We start from the raw sequence: 16,035 nt of genomic DNA, 5'->3' as shown, positions 1-16,035 counted from the left end.
GAGAGAGAGAGTTCTAAGTTAGGATGGGGAAAGGTGCTCTCTGTGAAGTCACTTATTGGAACACAGGAGAAAACAAACTTCATTGACTATCCTCCCCAACCTGTATATTAGCTGGCTACAGTAAGAAAAGCAGAAGGTAAGGCATAGAAGCAGCAATGAACTCCAAGGTGAAACTTCAAGATCTACATACACTCTTGGTCAGCTTTTGGTTGACATCAGAAGTGGTCTTTAGCCATTCTAGAAATAAAACAGGGTCCAATAAGTTGGAGGAGTCCACCAAAACTCTGCACACACTACTATCTAACCATATGGATATTGGTGGACTTTTTTACTTTTAACTTTTGCTTTACCTTTGTGTACTTTCCCCCCCTTTCTTTGGAAATATGAAATATACATCAAGACATACCCAATTTGCTATCATTTATTCCCCTGTTCTCTTGAGCTTACCATCGTCTGGCAGCAAATGCCTCTGCAGACAGCTGTTCTATACAGTCCTTCAGCATGGATCTCCCTGAAATTCAGAGATATTTTTAGATAATAAGATGAAGATTTGGCTTGTAATATTAAAGCAGCCAAGCTGTGCTAGTTGTTTCTTCTTCCTCACTCAGTGAGGCCCTTAGAGACTACTGAAGTATTTAGGGTTTAGCTTGCCTTCTTTAAATGTTTCGAGGCATTAATGTTCTCTACATTCTGTATAGTTACTCATGACTCTCAGTAAATGCAACATCATTTTCACAATAAAACTTTTAATGGTGATTAGTGAAAATCCCCTAATGAAATTAGATTGATTCATTTTGTGAAATTTCTTCAAAATAATTTTTTTCAGAATCACATTATTTAAGAAAGCAGAAGTTGCACTTTTCCTCTCATATAAAATCTTACAAAGATTCCCAAAATGTCAACCTGACAAAAGCAATGAAGGAATTAAAATTTTCACTATTTGCAGAACCAACAAGGCTTTACTTTATGCTTTTACTTTAAACACAGATTGAGCACTACTGATATAAAACACAGTATTTATGTACCACAATAAATCAAGTTATTGAAATTAATGTTATTTTACAATTAGTTTCAATAATAAAATTTCCCTTATTAAACGGTATTTCAGAGTTTTTATTTTAAGTTGCTTTATTTCTATTTCTTCCTATACATGTTCAGTCACAGGAATATTTGCCCAGGCTTGGTGCCAAACAGACAAGTTGAGGAAATTACCCATGATCCCTTTTCTGCCCACTTGCACAGAGCTGAGGTAGCAAAGAAGCTACTAATAAAAAAAAAAAAAAAGGCACTCTGTCCAGTTCCCCTATGTCTAACAGGCCTTCACCACCTGATTCTCTGTTCTCTACTCTGTTTTTCAGAGGGGGTATCTTGCACTACCTCTTATTGCCTACCTGTTTTCCTGGGACAGGCACTTATATGACCCATAAAAAAAAAATTGTAATTTAAATTGCTGCCAAGTATTATCACCAGGGTACTTTGTATCGCAGGCCTCCAAGTGCTCCATGGCACCCACCGTAAACTCCCTCTCTGCCTAATGACTTCTTGGAATTTGCTGGGAACACAGGAATTAAAAGAAAATCCAGCAGGTTCTGCCTTACAGAGCACATATGAGAGAGAGAAGGATGTCTTTTCAATTTGCTGGTTAGTAGAGGCACTATATGAGGGAATTGTCTACAGGGGCAGAATGAAGCCTCTTAGCCATTCAACAGGCAGTCCAAATCACAGTGCAAAGGTGGGATATGCAGGTGCTGATGTGGGAAAATTTCTCTCAATCTAGGGCCATAAGCTCCTTAATTAAGGTTACCTCCTCCTAGTTTTTGTGTTTTAGAAGATTTTTTTTTTTTGGTTTTGTAGTGAATTTTCATTTTATCCTACATACTCATAGGAACTTAATGAAAAATGAGATAAGGCTACACTGGATGCTGCTAGTTAGATCCTATTTTTAAACTGGGAGACTCTTTCATATAAATTTTTAAAGATTAATCATTTTATGTATATTGCAATAAGAAACTATGTGGCATGTTTATTTCTTCATTTATTTATTTATACCCTATCTTTCCTAGGAAGAATTTTTGAAAGTAAGGTAGAAAGCTACAAACCTTGGAAAGGTCAAGGTTGTGACCACGTGCTGTTCCAAAAGAAAACAGAGTAGAATATATTGATAAATTGAAATATTGATAAAAAATTTCAACTTCAGTATAAGAAAATAGACAACCTACAGACTAGAAGAATAAATCTGTAAATATAATAAAATGGTTAATATCTATAATTAACTCTACCACACAAATTTTTAAAAAGACAAATAACTAATAGAAAAATGAACAAAAAGAAGAGAAAACCCAAATGGCCAACAATCTTATGAAAAGTTCTCAACCTCACTAGAAATTAGGAAAACTAAAATTAAAATAAGATATCATTTCACATCCATCGTATTGGGAAAAATTAAAAAGTCTTACAATACCAAGTATAAAAATGATATGGATCAACAAAAAGAATGTTATAAACCACTATGGGGGGGGAGGGGTATAACTAGGCATAATCATTTTGGAAAGCAATCAGGCAAGATCTGTTAAGACAGGATTTGTAGTTCTACTTCTAGCTTTGTATGTACATAAGAAAACGTATCACACAAGAATGTTCATTTTAGCAACACTTTGCATCAGTAAATTTGATAAATATATTTTTGTTCATTCATATAATGGAATACTATATAACAATAAACATTAATAAACTAAAGCTACATATATCTAGAAAAAATCCAAAATTATTTTGAGCAAGTAAAAAAGCTACAGAAATATACACACTAAAAAATAATACAGCACAGTAACAGTTTAAAAAGTTTTAAAGCATGTGAAACAATGTTACATTTTGTTTACTGATACATGCATATGTAGCAAAAGTATAACAACATGGATGACACTGAGATTAGGATAATAGTAACGTCTAGGAAGGAATCTAAGGGGGCTAAAATTTATCTGCATTTTTCTTTTTAAAAAAATCAGAAAATAAAATGTTAATATTTTATAAAGCTAAGTGGTGGGAACATGATTTTCCCTGTCACGATTCTCTGTATTGTACATTTGAAATATTTTATAATTTTAAGAAAACTAAAACTTTATTTTTTATTAGAAATATGGAAACCACATATTTTGCATCCTTTATCATAAGCATTTCACAATGTGAAAAACACAAAACATTTATTTTGCTTTGAAGAGTACATAAAGTAGCATTATATTTCCATTTAAGCCTTAATTACTAAAGAATACTATCTATATTGAGAGGAAAGGGGCTGCCACCATAACAGTTGGGTCAAAATTATTACCTGTGCAAGTGGTTCTCATATGTTGTGCATCTGAAATATCTGAAAGTTTCAAAAAACAGAGGCTCAAGACTCATCCTAAACCTGCTTGAATCAAACTGTCTGCATTAAGAACCACATACACCAAGACTGAAAATCACTGATCCATGTAAATGGCACAAGGAGAAAAATGAGCAACCTTGATTGATTCAGACAAATCATGAGGTTGGAATGGTCAAGGGTCAGTTTTGTCAATGGCCATGTGGACAGTTCTATGTATCTTACCTGTGCATTGTACAACAAATTTAGGTAAAATATGAAAAAAAATAAATCATGGAGAAGAAATTTGATAATACTAAACTAGCTAATACCACAAAAAAATGGATAGTGGTTACATTTCATATGAAATGCACCAATCATAAAGTGTTCCTGGATCTTACAACTGAATCACACTAGGAAAAACAGGGATGTCTTTTAGGAAATAAAGACAGAGCCAAAAAGCTTATATAACTATAATGGAAACACTCTCTTGATATGACTATAGTTCCGGATATTCTTCACTCTCTCCTGATCTATTCTCCACCTTCTTTTTTTTTTTTAAAAAAGATGACCGGTAAGGGGATCTTAACCCTTGACTTGGTGTGGTCAGCACCACGCTCACCCAGTGAGCGAACCGGCCATCCGTATATGGGATCCGAACCCGGGGCCTTGGTGTTATTAGCACCGCACTCTCCCGAGTGAGCCACGGGCCGGCCCGAAAGTCATGGGCAATGCTTTTTTTTTTTTTAATGTATATATAAACTACTGGAGGTTATGTTTTTTTTTTTTGTTTTTTTTTTGGTCGTTTTTTCGTGACCGGCACTCAGCCAGTGAGTGCACCGGTCAGTCCTATATAGGATCCGAACCCGCGGCGGGAGCGTCGCCGCGCTGCCAGCGCAGCACTCTACCAAGTGCGCCACGGGCTCGGCCCTATTCTCCACCTTCTTTACTTTGCTCTAATTCCCAGGAGGCTGACTTTTGGACAGCAACAACATAGCCACATGGCTGGGCTGCAAATTTTCCAAATCTAAATTCTCTGCTTCCCTTTTAATTATAAATTCCAGCTTTATGTCATGCTTTTGCTGTCATAACTGAGCACAGGCTGTTTACAAGTAGCCATGCAGCTGTCTGAATACTTTGCTGCTTAGAAGCTTCTTCCACCAAATATTCTAGTTCATAACTTCAAAGTTCCACATTCCATAAAACTCTAGGGGATGAACAGAATGCAGCCAAGTTCCTTGCCAGTTCACAATAAGAATGATCTTTGTGCCAGTTTTTAATAATCTCCTCATTTCTGAGACCTCCTAAAATAGTCTTTATAGTCCATATTTCCATAAGCATCTGGTCACCACCATTTAACCAGTCTCTCAAATGTTCCAAACTTTCCTCACCTGCATCTAGGTTTTTCCTAGCCTGGTCCTTCAAATTCTTCCAGCCTCTCCTCAACACCCAGTTCCAAAGTCACTTCCACATTTTCAAGTATTTGTTACAAGCAACACCCCACTTCTCTGGTACCGATTTTCTGCATTAGTCCATTTCTGTTGAATAACAGAAATACCTGGAACTGGGTGATCTGTAAGAAAACAAAATGTATTGCTCACAGTTTCAGAGGCTGGGAATTCCAAAGTCCAGGGAGCACATCTGGTGAGGGTCTTCTTGGTGGTGACAGTGATGCAAGGGTCTCACATAGCAGACGGTGGAGCAAAGAGAGAGAAATACTCTCACATGCTCTCCTTTTAAAGCCCTCAGAACCACACTCATGAACTAGGGTTCTAATCACCTCTTCAAGGCCCCACTTTTCAATTATCATGATAGGACTTCCTACCCTCAACAGTTATAGTGGGGATCAAGCTTCAATGAATTTGAGGGGCCATTCAATCCACTGCACTATCTGAGTAATAAAATTCTTTTGTAGATCTAATATTATAAGTTGATATATCCAACTATTATTCACTGTTCTAAGTACTGAGTATGATTCAGGAAAAAAGATATCTGAGGGGTCTTCAAAAAGTTCATGGAAATATTCATATTATCTTTTAATTCCAGTTTCCATGAACTTTTTGAAGTACCCTTGTGTGTGTGTGTACACACATACATACAAACATACACATATGTACATGTCATAATTTGTGCCTTTGAGGAAAAAAGTCTAGGTGGAAAACAAGTTCAAGGCCAACATAAATGAAATAACCAAGAAACTGAAAGTAAATAGCAAATAGAACTATTAGATAAGCTAAGAACAAGAAATAAGAACTAGGGAGTAGATAAAGACTGTGTAGAGAAAGTGGTATTCCAGCTGAGCCTCCAAAGACAGGATTCAGATATAACTAGCCAGGTAGAGTGGAGAGGAATGGACATCTCAAGCAAAGAAAATAAAAAAGCCAAAACACTAAGTTGGGAAAGGGTACAGTTGTTTGGTCAGAAATGCATACTATACAATGCTTGACTAGAGCTGAGAGAGATTTATTTCTTACTAGTTCTAAGTCAGATGGGTGCAACTAGACAAATATTTGTTATACAATTTATATATTGTCCAGAAGATAAATGGTCTGGAAAAGAAAAGATTCTACCCTAAAATCAAAATTTCAAGCAGAAAGATATGCCGTAGTTTTAATTTTATTTCTATTAAATAAACTTTGAGTAGACAGTACCTAATTTACCTATTATATCACTGGCCCACATATCTATTCTACTCATTCCATGCTGTCCTAAATTGATGTCCACAGGTCAATTTTGGCTCCTTGCATAAATCTTTTCAACAGATTTCTGAATAAGCTAGGCAATTCTTATTCAGAATAAACCTCATGTTTATCTCACCAATTTTTTGAAAGATGTCTTAAAGGTGCTTTTAAAATCTGTACTAATGTTTAAGGTTGTCCAGCTATCAAACCATCAGTGAGATAATCAGGAAAAGAGACTATGGTATATGAGGACAGTTCTAGTACTAATAGAACACTCTCTAATATTTCTGCTTGCTCTAGAGGAATTCATCAAGATAAACAAAAACACAACAGTTCTATTTCCTCAGCTAGCTTTTGTAAGACACTCAATCATTCAAGCCGTTTCTCAAAAATTTTCTAAAATCTAAGAAAGCAAGAAAACACCTTGTTAATTAAGAGATTAATGCTTACTACACCAAGGGTACTTGTTTTGGTTAATAATATTCTTTTTGAATACTTTATTGTATACTAAGCTAACAAAAGATATTTTGATTTGGGCATTTTTACGAGGCTGTTTTGATGAGGCAAAATTATTTATTTATTTATTTTTAAAAAGGTGACCGGTAAGGGGATCTTAACCCTTGACTTGGTGTTGTCAGCACCACACTCTCCCAAATGAGCTAACTGGCCATCCCTATATAGGGATCTGAACTCATGGCCTTGGTGTTATCAGCACCACACTCACCCAAGTGAGCCACAGGCCGGCCCTAAAATTGACATATCTTTAAAAATGAATTATTAAATTTCCAGATTAAGAAAAAAAATTTTCGTTATATATGAAAAACATATCCTCTTCCCTCTCCTGAGTCTCTCTTTACCTCCACCTACCTTCTGTCCAAAGGTGTCAATTAAAGATAAAGTATGGTCAGAGACTGGGGTGAGGGTCAGAGAGGGAGTACAATTCATGGATGAGATGAGAAGGGCATGGGACATTATCCAGCAGGCAAATTATACGTATAACAGGGAAAAGACGTTTATCACCACAATTGTTTATCTTAGAAAGGGCCATTCTAGGGGAAAACTTCTGCTTGTCTGCTGATAATTTACCTGTCACTTCAACAGTCTACATTTCAAAATCTGTGATTTCTCTCAAAGTTACCATTTACTCTAATTAAAATGGATTTGGCTGATAAATAATGGAACTTTTTTACTGAAATATCAAAAGATAAGCACCTCTTTTTATATAGCCCTGATTATGCACGTAGTACACAGCAGAATGAAGTATATTTGCAGCCACAGTATTATTTCTTGTTATCAGCAACAGACTGCACAGAAAATCGCCTACTCCTAACTATTACGACTTCATATGTGTATCATAAAACTCCTTCTTAATGGATAGTTTTGGAGGACCAGACAGGCCAATATCTCCTTAACTGCTAATATCACTACATAGTCTTCTGGCACTTATAATGTATAATATATACTATGGTCTAAATGTCTCCCCTTCAAAATTCATGCTGAAACTTAATCTTCATCGTGATGGTATTAAGAGGTGGGGTCTTTTGGGAAATGATTAAGCACAAGGGCTCCACCCTCATGAATTGATTAGTGCCTTATGAAAAGGCTGGAGGAAACTAGCTTAGGCTAGTTCCACCTTTTGCCATGTGAACACAGCATTCCAGGCACCATTTTGGAAGCAAAGAACAGAACTCTCACCAGACACTGAAAGTCTCAGCACCTTGATCTTGGACTTCCCAGACTCAAGAACTGTGAGAAATAAGTATCTTTTCCATACAAATTACCCATTCTCAGGTATTTTGTTATAATAGTGCAGACTAAGGAAATATACAATAGTCATAAAATTTTGAAACAACCCAGAAATGAGTGAAGAAAATGAAATGTCTCTGGTAAGTGGTGTTAAATAAAATTTATAGGAGGTGTATTAGTCTATTTTTCTTGCTTATAACAGAAATATTTGAAACTGGGTAACTTATAAAGGAACAATATTTATTGCTTACAGTTTTGGAGGCTGGGAAGTCCAAAAGTCCAGGGAACCCACCTGGTGAGAGCCTTGCTGGTGGGTCCTGACTCTTCACAGCAAATCAGATGTGTCACATGGCAGATGGCAGAAGCAGAGAGAGAGAGCTTCTCATGTGCTCTCCTTTTAAAGCCATCAGAACTATGCCCATGACCATCACTAAACCATGAAATGTATTAATCCATTCAGTATGGCATGGTCCTCACAATCTAATCACCTCTTCAGGGCCCCACCTTTTAATAAGAATAGAATCTCACACTCTCAACAATTACAGTGGGGATTAAGCTTCAGTGAGTTTAAGGGCCATTCAATCCACAGAATTCTGCCCCTGGACTCCAAAACTCATGTCCTTTTCACATGCAAATACATTGATTTCATTCCTATAGCCCCAAAGTCTTAATTTGCCCCAGCTCAAAAGTCTGAAGTCCCATCTGTGAAATCAAAAGAAGTTATTACTTCCAAGATACAAGAGTGGGATAAACATAGAGTACATATTCTCATTCAGAGATGGAGAAATAGGCCAAAAGATAGGGTTAACAAATCCGAAACCCAGCAGTGCAGGCATCAAATATGAAAGATGATGAATCATGCACCTTGACTCCATGTTGGGCATCCTCTGCAAACTGGTGCAGGGATTGGGCCTCCAACTCCTTGGGCACCTCCACTCCTATGGCTTTCCTGGTCTCCAGCCATGCTTCAGCTCTCGCAGGCTGTGGTTGCACACTGGTGGCTCCACAATTCTGGGGTCTCCATGGAGCCACTCTCATGGCTCCACTAGGCATAACCCTGATGGGGTTTCTCTACTGTAACTCTAACCCCACATTTCTGCCTGGCATTGCTTTTAATGAAAGCCATCTGTGATGACTCCACCCCTGTGACAGGTCTCTTCCTGGGTCCCCAGGCTTTTCCACACATCCTTTGAAATTGGGGTGGAGGCTGCCATGCCTCTGCCTCTCTTGCATTCTGCCAGCCTAAAGATTTAACACCACATGGATGCCACCAAGGCTTTTGGCTTGTATCTTCTGAAGCTGAAGGTCCAGCTAGACGTGGGGCCAATTTAGCTACAGTCGGGACAGCCAAGGCAGCTGGAGCAGCCAGGGTGCTGGGGCTGGAAACAGCTTCCTGAGGTAGCCCTGGGTGGCGAGCCTGTGCAGGGTGCCTTGGGCCTGTTCCCCAAAACCATTCTGTCTTCCCGGGCCCTCTAGGCCTGTGATGGGAGGTGATGTCTCAAAAATCTCTGAAATGCCTTCAAAGCCTTTTTTCCATTTTCTTAATAATCCCTTTCTTCTGTACTAGTCTCCTAAGCTAACAGTTGCTGGGCTATAATATTGTTTTCTTCTTCCAAAGACACCATTTTATTCTTTATGTCGCCAGATTGAAAGCTTTCCAATTTTCTGTCTTCTGCTTTCTTTTGAATTATAAATTCTGGCCTTATGTCATGTCTTTTCTGCCATAACTCAGCCTAGGCTGTTGCAAGTACCCATGCAGCTTCCTGAATGCTTTGCTGCTTACAAATTTCTTTCACCAAATACCCTGGTTCAGCACCTTTAAGTTCCATATTCCATATAGGTTTGGGGCTTGGACAGAATGCAGCCAAGTTCCTTGTAAGTCCGTAGCAATGGTGATCTTTGCCCCAGTTTCCAATAAACTTCTTATTTCTACCTGAAATCTCCTCAGAATGGACTTTCCTGTCCATATTCTATCAGCATTCTGGTAATCACCATTTAGTCAGCTTCTTAGATGTTCTAAACTTTCCTCTAGGTTTTTTCTAGTCTTTTTCTCCAAATTCTTCTAGCCTCTGCCCAATATGCGGTTCCAAAGCCACTTCTATATTTTCGAGTATTTGTTATAAGCCACACCCCCTTCTCTGGTACCAGTTTTCTGTATTAGTCTGTTTCTGTTGCTTATAACAGAAATACCTCAAACTGGGTAATATGTAAAGAAACAATATTTATTGCCTACAGTTTTGGAGGTTGAGAAGTCCAAAGTCCAGGGAACACGTCTGGTGAGGGCCTTCTTTGGTGGTGAGTCTACAGCAAGGCAGGGTATCACATGGTGAAATGGCAGAAGCAAAGAAAGTGAGCTTTCATGTGCTCTCCTTTTAAAGCTATCAGAACCACACCTATGACCACCACTAAACCATCAAATGGATTAATCCATTCACTATGGCATGTTCCTCACAATTTAATCACCTCTTCAAGACCTCACCTTTCAATTATTATAACACAATTTCCCACTCTCAACAGTTATAGTGGGGATTAAGCTTCTGTGAGTTTGGGTGGAAATTCAATCCATAGCAGGAGGTCACTGTTTTAGACTAAGCTCCTTTACAAGGCCACAACAGACAAAACAAAATGAAGACACTCACACTACGTGCTATATAATCAAATGAAACTTTCACAAGGCAGGTAAAACCCCAAACAGACCAGTTTTTCCTAGAAACAGGAGATTCACAGCAACCAATTCAAAGGGTCTCCAGTCAACATGAGCCAGCATAATAAGGAAATCACCTCTGCTTTAGCCCTTACAAGAAAAGTAACCTGATGTTAACCAGTCCACTTTTTCATTATTATTCTGCTGCTTCGTTTCCACCTTACACAAACAATTGTTATGCCATGCCTAGCAGAGCACTCATTCTGTTTTATAGAATGAGATGCTGCCTGATTCTAGAATCACTAATAACAGGCAATTAGATTTTTAAATTAAATTTGTTGAAATTTTGTCTTTTGACAGCAGTGTAGTCAAGAAAGTGGCATACACACCACTTGCTAATAATTTTGAAAACAGTAATTTTATATTTTGCTAATAATATTGAAAACAGCAATTTTATATTTTGATAAGGCTATTTTTTCCTCAGCCATACTGCACTCAAAATACATAATGTGGAGCCAAATGTTATGATTCTAAATTACTGCAAAGACTTACACTTGCATCTATGTGAAGTTCAAACTTCTTTATGAAATATACTGTTGGGATAATAGAATAGTTTAATCAGGTCCCCTCACCTCAGATCTGGTTGGGTGTGGTGCAGCACATTCTTTGTAAACAAATTGTGTGTGTGTGGATGGAGTTAGTGCACATGCGTGCCAATGTATCTTTTTAGTTTTGTTGCTATTCTCGTGTTCTTGAGAGTTGTGTGGAGCAGTGGCCCTAAAATGCTGGTCAGCAGAGAGCTTGCATCTAAAAATAGAGCATGTTTACTTTGCTGGCAGCTGCTCAGTTTTTCTTTGGACTTTGCCCGTAGCAGCTGAGTTTCGAGTTTCTCTTCGGACTATCCAGCTCACATCTGTGTGTGTGCAGAGAGAAAGACTACTCTTTCTTCAACCAAGGCTCCAAGGACCTTTCTTCCAGTTACCTAACTCGTAGACCTGAGTGTGAAGGGTTTGTGACCCAGTCTGGACAACAGGCTTGAGGGGTCTGTGAGCTCCAGATCCAGCCCTAGCTCTACATATACTAATATTGCTCCAGTATGATGTGTGATCTACTTAATGTAGTCTACTCAGCACATACGTAAAATATTCTCAAGAAAATCAATGTGATTGTAACAAGCTGAACAGAAGTGACTCCATTTTGTTAAACTTCTAAATTAAAAAGTTTTTTTTTTTTTTACTCTTGTAACCTGAACCACATAGCTTGCAGCGGGACATTAGAATACAATGATTCTCGTTCACATGATTGTTAGAACATAATGACTTTTGCTCACATTGTACACAGAATAATCATAGAAGAAACTATTAACTCAGATAACCATTATTTACTAGCTTATTAACTAGATCTTTTTGGAGGTTAACAGGAACTGAACCCATGACTTGACTTCATGGAGGATGGGCACCATGAATCAGCTATCACCTGAGAAGTTCTTTGACGTTTATCTGCAATTTTATGATTATGCCTGCACGTCCCTCCTTAGGTAATCATGAATCAGCTCCCACACCACCTGTTCCCATAAAACCCTTTGGCAAGTTTGGGAAAAGTGGAGATGGTCTTTGAGACATGAGTCCACCATTTCCCCCATCTGCCTACTTCCTGATTAAAGGCCACCTTTCCTTACACCTACACGTGTCTCTCAATTATTGGCTACTGAGTGGCGAGCAAAAGGACCTTTGGGGTTTCAGTAACATGATGAAGAGGTAACTCATGGGTTACAATACAAATTATTAGTTTCAAAGTGCTTGACAACATGCAAATGTACACATATATGTTGAACTTCGGCATACCAGTAAACATTGCCCCCTTCACAGTAGCCCTCAGGGAACGTTGCAAGCTTATTCTAACAATTTTGCCATTATTTAAAACTATTTTTAAATTATCTTTTTGAAATTGGCTTCATAGCCATCACGATAATCCTTTAAATATCCATAATAATGGTAAAATCTTGAAGGTAGAACTAATTTTTGCAACCCTGCAGAAATCATTCTGCCAAGTTTAGCAAATAAAATAGGTGCTCAAGCTGAGTTACACAGTTTTTTATTTAAAAAATACAAACAAAAACAAGTGTTTATAAAAATGATCATAAATTTTTTTTTTTTTTCTTTTTAGCTCAGTTGGTTAGAGTGCAGTGCTATAACACCAAGGTCAAAGGTTCAGATTCCCATACTGGCCAGCTGCCTTGATATACATATATATACATATTTTATGTTACTCAAAAAAATTGACTCAAAATTTCAAAAGATTCAAAATAGTTATGAATAGCAGCAGCACTACTGGAATAAGTTTTTAGCCTCCTAAGGTGACTACTTGGAATGATCACATGCTCTTTAAAAGCATGAATGTTTAGGGAAAGTGTTTCATGACTCTATAGTAACACTTCAAAGTCACAAGGCAGTTTTCTTCCATAGTCTTCAAACTATTTTCCAGACATTACTTTATTAAGTCTCAAAATATTCCTATGAAGGAGAAGACAGATTCTTTTTTCAGACGACTGAGTGGATGTGGTATAAGGGAAAGAGAATTGTGTTTATTCCATGAGGCAACAATTAAGATTAGGTACACTATCCCTTAAATTATGTGCTAGTAGTTAGCAAAACTTAAGTAAAATTTTTTAGCTATAATGCTCCTTGACAAAAACACATTATGTGAGTAAAAAGTATTAATATTCAGGTAGCTGTGTCATAAAATATTACAGAGATCTATTAAAAATGATTATTAATTCATAGCATACTTGCCTGGAAGAATTCCTGCTTGATGTATGAGTTACTCATTAAAGAGGCTGGTGCCTGTCCTCAGACACACTCATAAAAGTCCTGGTTAAGTCTATTTTACCAAGAAAGAAAGCTGTTGGTTTTTTTTCAACTCTTCTTTGAATATTAGAGTAAAAAAAAAAAATCTTCACTTTTTTTTTTTTTTTTTTTTTTTTTCTGTGACCGGTAAGGGGATCGCAACCCTTGGCTTGGTGTCGTCCGCACCGCGCTCAGCCAGTGAGCGCACCCGCCATCCCTATATAGGATCCGAACCAGCGGCGGAGCCAGCACCGCACTCTCCCGAGTGAGCCACGGGGTCAGCCCAAAAATCTTCACTTTGAAAAACCAAGTATATAAAAATTAAAAAGAGGAAGAAAAACGGAGCAATAAAAGATCCAATTGGGAAAACCATTTAAGGGCAAACCCTACGGAAATTGGTAAATTGTTGATGACCCTGGAGAGAGGAAAAAAGCACAACATAATATGCATACTATTACAACTTAATTTTCATTGAAATCATTAAAACGACTATTCTCCTAAATTTTTAATTCTCTATGAGAAAAGAAAACTTGCTGTTCAATATTCAAGGATACTTAGTAGCTCGCTTCCTCCATTCTACTTATGTATTAAATAAACATTTCGGGTCTCTGCTATGATCTTGGGCTACCAGTGGCACTATATTTATACAGAAAATGAAAGATTTGACAGATGGAAAACAAAAGACATACACCCCACTTCGACTCTGGTAATCCTATTTCAATGACTGAAAAGATTCTGATCTTTTAAGTATCGCTTTTGGGGGGAACTATTCCAAGAGTTGAAAGGATTTAAGATTTAAGGAAGAATTAATGAGTACATAAAAATAGAATGAGTATCAGACAGGCATTCTTTGAGCGCTAAATTTTGTTTGAAGCTGAGACTGACCGGGCCAGGATAACTCTTCTTCAGAGAAGTTCTAATCACAGCTTGCACAAGGGCTGACTGCTTAGTTTTGATATAATCACTTTCTTTCCTGGGTGCCTCAGCTGTCTGGTCTGTAAAATGGGGTTAATAGTAACCTGACCACATAATGCTCCTTTGAAGTTCACTAATGAACGTTCTGGCGGGTGCACGTAAGGCTATTAGATGCTACAGAAATATTAGGCACCATTTCAAAAAGAACGCGGTAATGTATACATGTTAGTACTAATTATGGCACTAATAATAATTTCCCACCAAAGGACCCTCTCGCCACCTCCGCAACGGTGTATTTCAGAGCTTACTTATGACCTCTGCTAGCAGAAAGTCTGTACACTCCGGACCCAAGGCTGCAACAAAAGCAGCTGAAACGCTGATACTGAAATGGACCAGACAAAAGAAAGTGGATCTGGGCAGAGGGAACCGGCCCTGGAAGGGGGTGTGCGCCGACTCTCCCACACGCTCGGAGGTGAAACAGGTCGCAGTTCCTCACCTGGGAACGCGTTTAGTAAGGGGCCCAACACCCCCCCCCCCCCCCCCCCCCCCGCGCCGCCAGGGCTCGGGTTTCCAGAGCCGGCGTAATTCCACACCCTAGGCGGGGCGCGCCCTGAGGCCACCTCACAGAGCCCCCGGTGCCCAAGTTAAACCGCCGCCGCGTCTCCCGAGGCCGGGGCGGGAGGCGGCCCCGCCAGCTCCAGCCCAGCCCCTCGGCGGCGCGTCCTCCCTTGGGCCAGCGTGGCGGCCTGAGCCGACGCAGCCGGGCAGGGCCGGGCTGAGGCCGAGCGCCCCGGGGAAGGCGCCGCCACCGCCGTGCCGCGCCGCGCCGGGCTCCGAGCCGCCGGCCTTACCTGCGTCCGCGCCCGGGAGCCGCCCGCTCCGCGCCCTCTCCTGGCGCGCCGGTCCTCCGGCGGCCCGGCTCTGACGACTCGCGGCGGCGGCTGCCGCGGTGGCTCCAGGGGCGGCGATGCCGGTTCGACGAGACGGGAAGCGACAGGAGCCAAACCCCGCGGAAAACGCTCGAGCTGCGCCGGCAGCCCGACCCCAGGCCTTGGACTCGGCGCCCGGTAGCTCGCCGCCACCGCCGCCGGCCCTGCTGACCCCACCGCTGCGGGTTCGCACTCGAGCCCCGCGTGGGCGGCGCCGGGCCCTGAGCCGGAGCAGACTGGCGGGCCGGGCGGAACCGTGGGAAAGTTTTCTATCTTGTTCTCCCCTTACCGGAGCAACAGAAGTTGTGGGAGCTGTGTCCCTTGTCCTCACCAGGCCCCTGCTACAGTTCGGAGGTCCGAGTTCACCTGCCCGGTCTGATCCCTGCTAAAATCGGTAGGCGTCCCAGCCACCCACCTCCATTCCTGAGATCTTACAAAGGCGGCACCACTGCCTGGGTTTAGTTTGCCCTTCTGATATCACTGTCTTCGTTACTTACCTTTCTGTGCCTAAGGCTCCACCTATGCGCAACCAGGATTAGCTACTAAACTGTGCTTGACTACTCTTGACAAATTTCAATTGGGAGGTGACTTAATGATTAGAGGTGAATCAAAAGTGCTTATTCAGGGAGTGAGGGGGCCACTTCCAGTAAATGTTGACTTGCCAGCGCGTCCTACACTCTGGACAGAGCAATGAAAAGAGATGATCAAAAGAGTATAAGTAAGACTTGGAATATGAAAAGCAGGTTTGGCTTGAGGAAGAGAAAGGAAGTTAGGAAGAAACCTCAAAATATTGTGTAGCTTTCTTTGCTAGATATAGAAATTTTCATTTGCCTTATCCCAAGACTAGAGCTCTATGCAGTGACTTCCCACCTGAAAATCCAATGAAGTGGGTAACAAAATCAAAGACATCACAAGAAAACTACAGAGCAGTATACCT

At 39.9% G+C, this 16,035-nt stretch overlaps 1 protein-coding gene across 5 annotated transcripts in view; it reads right to left on the bottom strand.

Moving 5' to 3' along the window:
* The window catches only part of RNF180 (ring finger protein 180), a 247,587-nt gene extending 232,317 nt beyond the window's left edge, over positions 1–15,270 (bottom strand). For 2 of the 5 annotated variants that reach the window (XM_063086191.1, XM_063086196.1), the window contains exons 1-4: positions 15,021–15,270; positions 4,729–4,910; positions 2,100–2,128; positions 448–511 (exon numbers count right to left, since the gene is read on the bottom strand). In XM_063086191.1, coding sequence (XP_062942261.1) covers positions 448–511; positions 2,100–2,128; positions 4,729–4,734 — 99 coding nt within the window. In that variant the 5' untranslated portion in view covers positions 4,735–4,910; positions 15,021–15,270. The remainder of the gene's footprint in view (positions 1–447; positions 512–2,099; positions 2,129–4,728; positions 4,911–15,020) is intronic. The other 3 variants (XM_063086192.1, XM_063086195.1, XM_063086193.1) reach the window with 3 other exon arrangements.
* Positions 15,271–16,035: the final 765 nt, after the last annotated feature.

The sequence above is a fragment of the Cynocephalus volans genome, chromosome 2, assembly GCF_027409185.1.
Source record: "Cynocephalus volans isolate mCynVol1 chromosome 2, mCynVol1.pri, whole genome shotgun sequence".
In the NCBI taxonomy this organism is placed as follows: Eukaryota; Metazoa; Chordata; class Mammalia; order Dermoptera; family Cynocephalidae; genus Cynocephalus; species Cynocephalus volans.
Note: the sequence above shows the minus strand (reverse complement) of the source record. Positions and strands in the feature narration are given on the sequence as shown.